The 5,309-nt window shown below is 53.2% G+C and overlaps 1 protein-coding gene across 7 annotated transcripts in view; it reads left to right on the top strand.

The window, feature by feature from the left end:
- The window catches only part of CNOT3 (CCR4-NOT transcription complex subunit 3), a 19,426-nt gene that overhangs the window by 5,510 nt on the left and 8,607 nt on the right, over positions 1–5,309 (top strand). For 4 of the 7 annotated variants that reach the window (XR_001161785.2, XR_002771038.1, XM_003801574.2 and 1 more), the window contains exons 2-10: positions 249–323; positions 431–498; positions 762–836; positions 981–1,070; positions 1,323–1,451; positions 1,555–1,650; positions 2,837–3,056; positions 3,146–3,279; positions 3,813–3,869. Coding sequence is in view for 5 of the 7 variants with exons in the window: in XM_003801574.2 (XP_003801622.1) it covers positions 299–323; positions 431–498; positions 762–836; positions 981–1,070; positions 1,323–1,451; positions 1,555–1,650; positions 2,837–3,056; positions 3,146–3,279; positions 3,813–3,869 (894 nt within the window). In the remaining 2 variants the exon portion in view is untranslated. Of the gene's footprint in view, positions 1–40; positions 324–430; positions 499–761; positions 837–980; positions 1,071–1,322; positions 1,452–1,554; positions 1,651–2,833; positions 3,057–3,145; positions 3,280–3,812; positions 3,870–5,309 lie in introns of those variants that run through there. The other 3 variants (XM_012812618.2, XM_012812619.2, XM_023507965.1) reach the window with 2 other exon arrangements.

The raw sequence follows: 5,309 nt of genomic DNA, 5'->3' as shown, positions 1-5,309 counted from the left end.
TGTCTCAAAAAAAAAAAAAAAAAAAAAAAAGACTCTCAGATTCGTTCCCCCCACACACACCCAAGTTAGCTAGGCCCTATACAGGGCAGCCTAGGGAGTATAGGGGAATTGAGTCTAGTCTGTCATCAGATAGTAAATACTTTCTCCTTTTACTGTCCCATGTACTTTGCTGCTCCTGACCACATCCATGTCTCTGGTTGGACCAGCTGGGGAATAGGTGTTAATTCCTTCCCATTCTCTCCTAGCAGTGTCCGTCTTCAAGAGAGTATGAAGAGAGTGCGTCTGTAGGGCAGGGAAGATGGCGGATAAGCGCAAACTCCAAGGTACTAAAACCAGCTGCCCACTGCACACATGGCCACATGCTCTCTCTTTTGGGAACTCCTGTGTGCTACCTTGGCAGAATTCTAACAACCTTTCTCCTCCCTGGCAGGTGAGATTGATCGCTGCCTCAAGAAGGTGTCTGAGGGTGTGGAGCAGTTTGAAGATATTTGGCAGAAGGTATAGGAGCTAGGGCTCTGAAAATCTGGGTCTCTGGGGAGGAGAGCACAGAAAAGATTCAGGATCTCGGAGTACTGACCATAGAGAGGGGCTGCATGTACACATACTGAGGACCTAAGAGAAGCATCTCAGAGATGGAATGGGGGCAGGGGAGGGGTCCCAGAGTCCTTGGGTCAAGGAAAAGAGAACCACCACTTTTCCAGTAACTTGTGGACTGGGCTGGCCACTCACACACTGACTCCTGAATTCTCTCCATCCCTCAGCTCCACAATGCAGCCAATGCGAACCAGAAAGAAAAGTATGAGGCTGACCTAAAGAAGGAGATTAAGAAGCTACAAGTGAGGGAGATGGGGGTCTGAACTCCTGTGTCCTAAAGGTGGAGGGAACTGGGAGAATGGACTGTTTGGGTCCCAGGGAGAAGGAGCTGGGGACCCCAGTTCCTGGGTCCCAAGATGTGTCTTTCTTGCTTTCCCCAATTGCAGCGGCTGAGGGACCAGATCAAGACATGGGTAGCATCCAACGAGATCAAGGATAAGCGGCAACTTATTGACAACCGCAAGCTTATTGAGACGGTAGGGGCCTAGAGCTGGGTGTCTGGGTCCTTGAGAGGCAGAAGTGGCCAGATTCCTGGGACCTCAAGGGGCAAAGGTGGAGCTACCATCATAGGTTCCCCAGAGGAGTAAGGTCTGTGCATCTAAGGGAAAGGGAAGGCAGTAGACGCAGAATTGAGAAGGTGGGGGGAGGCTCAGGTTGAGTGCCTGTTGGCCCCTAGTCAGCTCCTCTCCCACCTTTGAGAGCCCCCCTGCCAACTGCACTCTCTACAGCAAATGGAACGTTTCAAAGTTGTGGAACGAGAGACCAAGACCAAAGCTTATAGTAAGGAGGGCCTGGGCCTGGCCCAGAAGGTGGACCCTGCCCAGAAGGAAAAGGAAGAGGTTGGCCAGTGGCTCACGGTGAGTTGGGGTAGAGAGAGGAGGTAAACTCTGGGGGCCCTGAACCCTGGGCACACACAGGAACTCTGGCTGACAGCCTTCCTTGGGCTCCTTCTCTCCCCAGAATACTATCGACACCCTAAACATGCAGGTGGACCAGTTTGAGAGTGAAGTGGAGTCACTGTCGGTGCAGACACGCAAGAAGAAGGGCGACAAGGATGTGAGTGTGGGGAGATCCAAAGCCCATAGGATAGGGGTGGGGGGAGGCTGGTGAGTTTAAGACCCTGTCATTTGGGCTTGGAGGAGTCAGGGTCTGGATTCCTAAGGTAGTTAGGACCAGCAGCTGGGATTAGTGATTTGCATGACAGGATTGAGAAAGTTTAGCCACTGGCTTGAGTGGTATAGGGAGGTGAGACAGAATTTCACCCTGGGTGTCTGGGGAGACAGACCTTCAGGAATAGGAGCAGTTTGGGGAAGATGAACTCAGGTTCAGCTTTGTGAGAGATCTGAAGGACACCCAGGGCAGAAGGCCTCATAGCACTCAGAGGGCCCAGGTTCTGGCCAGGGAGGAGCCAGTGGGTACGGACAAGGCAGGACACTGAGAGGCCAGTGAGTTGCCTGAAGGAATATAGTGCTCTGACACAAAGCCTGATGCTGATGTCCCAATTCCAAAAATCCAGGATGATGGGGTATGACTTGACAGGTATACAAAGTATATCTACTTGTTGGCACAGGAAATATGCGGAAAGAGAGCCAGGTCCTCAGGGAAACTGGGGGTGGGGTAAGGCCAGAAAGTGAGAGGTGTGCAGGGCTGGGGGTCAACCTCTGATGGGTCCCCAAATAGAGTGGGGATTAGGAATTGAGGATAAGATGTCAAATCCTAAAGAGAATTGAGGCCTCAGGAGGGCAGGAGCCAGGTTTAAGAATCTGGGCTCCCATAGTGTTGGAGCTGGGAGCTAGTGATGCCAGCTTATTAAGATTCTAAAAGCAAGCTCCCCCAAAATGGGAGTTGTCGTTATTACTATTGGAGCAAGACGTGGATGGGTAGTGGGGGGTCTGTACCCTAGAAGGCAATAAGAGCTGGTGGGTGGGCACAGTTGAGAGATTTGAGCTGCTGGTGAGGTACTGTTAGGAGCCAAGTTGTGAGGGTCTTTAGAGATCTGGATCTTTCAGAGATTTTCATATATTCCTGTAACTAGAAAGGTATGTTGAAAGGGCAGTGGGATCCCTAGTCCCCACTGGGGTCAGAGGGTAGGCAGACCTCACACTGCCCCATCTTGGAAGGGGCTGGAGAGGAGCCTCTGGGTGTCTACAGGGGTCAGGGACTAAGGATGGGTTCTGTGGGGACAGGAGGGGACAGGCAGGTGCTCAACAGCCCCTGAGCCTGGCCCTGGGCTCGCCAGCAGAAGCAGGACCGGATTGAGGGCTTGAAGCGACACATAGAGAAGCACCGCTACCATGTGCGGATGTTGGAGACCATCCTGCGCATGCTGGACAATGACTCCATCCTAGTTGATGCCATCCGCAAGATCAAGGACGATGTCGAGTACTACGTTGACTCCTCCCAGGACCCTGACTTTGAGGAGAATGAGTTTCTCTATGATGACCTGGACCTCGAGGACATTCGTGAGGCCCCAGGGCTGACTGGTGCAGTGGGTCAGGGCCAGGAGGGGGCGTTCCAGCCAGCTAAACGTACCCGTCCCCTTCCCCCACAGCACAGGCGCTGGTCGCCACCTCCCCCCCCAGCCACAGCCACATGGAGGATGAGATCTTCAACCAGTCCAGCAGCACGCCCACCTCGACCACCTCCAGCTCTCCCATCCCACCCAGCCCAGCCAACTGCACCACGGTGAGGCCCACACAGCACAAATAACTTGTTTCTGGGAGCAGGAGTTGAGGAAATGAACCTGGGTATCAGAAGTGGCTGTGGGAGGGTAATTGAGGAAGCAAGTATCTAGGTATCCACAGTCCAGGCTGTTGGAGTGGCTAAGACCCTACATCTGGGTTGTTAAGGGTTATACAGAGCTGATAGGGTAGACCCCAAATCCTTGGCTGTTTTAGGTGTGGGAGGGGCCGGTAGATGGGGTATCTGAGAAGCACTGATTCTGTAGTAGTACTGCTCCGCTCTCTGAGGAGTCCAAGGCTGGAATCCCTGAGGAGAGCAGGTTCCTAGATCTCTTAAGAGGCTGGAGGGTAAATGCTGGCTCCTAGAAGACAAGGTCATGTGGAGTCCAATGTTTCTTCAAGGAGATTAAGGGTAGGCATTTGAACAGCTCTGGGGCTACAAGGTCAGTCTGTAGGGCCCAGGTCCCCCAAGATGTTCAGAGATTGATTTCTCTGTAGTCACACCAGTTTCTGACTCTGCTACCCCCATCTCCCCAGGAAAACTCTGAAGATGATAAGAAGAGGGGACGTTCAACAGACAGTGAAGTCAGCCAGGTGGGTCTGAGCCTGAAGTTGATGGGCATGCCACTTGCTTACTCCTTGGCCCCCGAAGGCTTAATGAGGCCTGAGAGCCAGCCACAGTGCTGGGCTCCGGGACACAGGTGGGTCAGAAATCAGTGCTACCCTGAGGGCAGGTGGGCAGGGCTAGCACATAGGTCAAGGGGCTGACACAGGGCATACATCTGACCTGGCAGTCAGGAAATGCTGCTTTGGGATGGCGTGTGGCTGGGCTATGGAGGAAGGCTGAAGTCTTCCTGGCAGAATGGGTAGCAGGGATAAGTAGTGACAGAAAACTTGGGAGTATTTGGTGGTGCCTGTGTCTCAGTGAGTAGGGCACCAGCCCCATATACTGAGGGTGGCAGGTTCAAACCCAGCCCCGACCAAACTGCAACAAAAAAATAGCTGGGTGTTGTGGCAGGCACCTATAGTCCCAGCTACTCGGGAGGCTGAGGCAAGAGAATTGCCTAAGCCCAATAGCTGGAGATTGCTGTGAGCTGTGATGTCACAGCACTCTACTGAGGGCGACAAAGTGAGACTCTGTCTCTTTAAAAAAAAAAAAAAAAGCTTAGGCGTGTTGAGAGATGAAGAAGCCAGACAGATCTGTGGGACCTGGGGGTCTGTCAGGAGCACAGACCCTGAGGTTGTTGGACTTGAGGAGCTTAGGCATTATGGAGCAGCTTTGAAGGGAACACTTGTGCCTAAGAGGCCAGGGGCCTTTGCTGTGCTAGTAGTGTACCTGGCAAATTTCTGAGAGTGGAGAGTGGTATGCAGCATGTCTTAGAATTTGTCACTCATGACCCCATTGCCCTTCCCAGCTTCTCCCAGGTAGAAGCAACTGCAGGAGACACCACTGTCAGGGAGCAATATTAGGCAAGGATAGAACTGGCAGGGACAAGACCTTGAGTGGGCATTGTTTGGGCTGGTGTGAGGACCCAGGAGCAGCAAGGTGTGGCAGGGGCAGGCAGTGGTAAGGAGAGAGGCTGAGGTAGGCACTCTTCGGGCTGGGGCTGGCTCAGCCACCTTTCTAGGCCCCTGCTGGCAAGCACTGATCCTATGAGACAAGGGAGTGGGCAGCCCTGGTTTGGCACTTGGTGAGTGCAGGTGCTCATGGGAACATCCAGGGGACATTAGGTGCAACAGCCTGAGTCAGCAGCTGAATAGGGATGCTGTGGAATGTGTTCCCCTGGCCCTCCCAGTTCCATCCCTACTTAATACTGCTCCCTGGCAGCAGTGTCTAAGCAGTTGCTTCTACCCTGGGAGAGGCTGATCGGGCCAGCAGGGCCAAGGGTGACAAATTCTGAAACATGCTGTATACCACCTTCCACTCTCAGCAGATGGGTTCTGTGACCCTTTAAGGGATATTCAAAATTACTATCCAGGCTCGGCGCCTATAGCTCAACCGGCTAAGGCGCCAGCCACGTACACCTAAGGTGG

This window comes from Otolemur garnettii, unplaced genomic scaffold (genome assembly GCF_000181295.1).
Source record: "Otolemur garnettii isolate 467f Iridium unplaced genomic scaffold, OtoGar3 scaffold00212, whole genome shotgun sequence".
In the NCBI taxonomy this organism is placed as follows: Eukaryota; Metazoa; Chordata; class Mammalia; order Primates; family Galagidae; genus Otolemur; species Otolemur garnettii.
The sequence above is the reverse complement of the archived record's forward strand: the minus strand, read 5'-3'. Positions and strand labels throughout refer to the sequence as shown.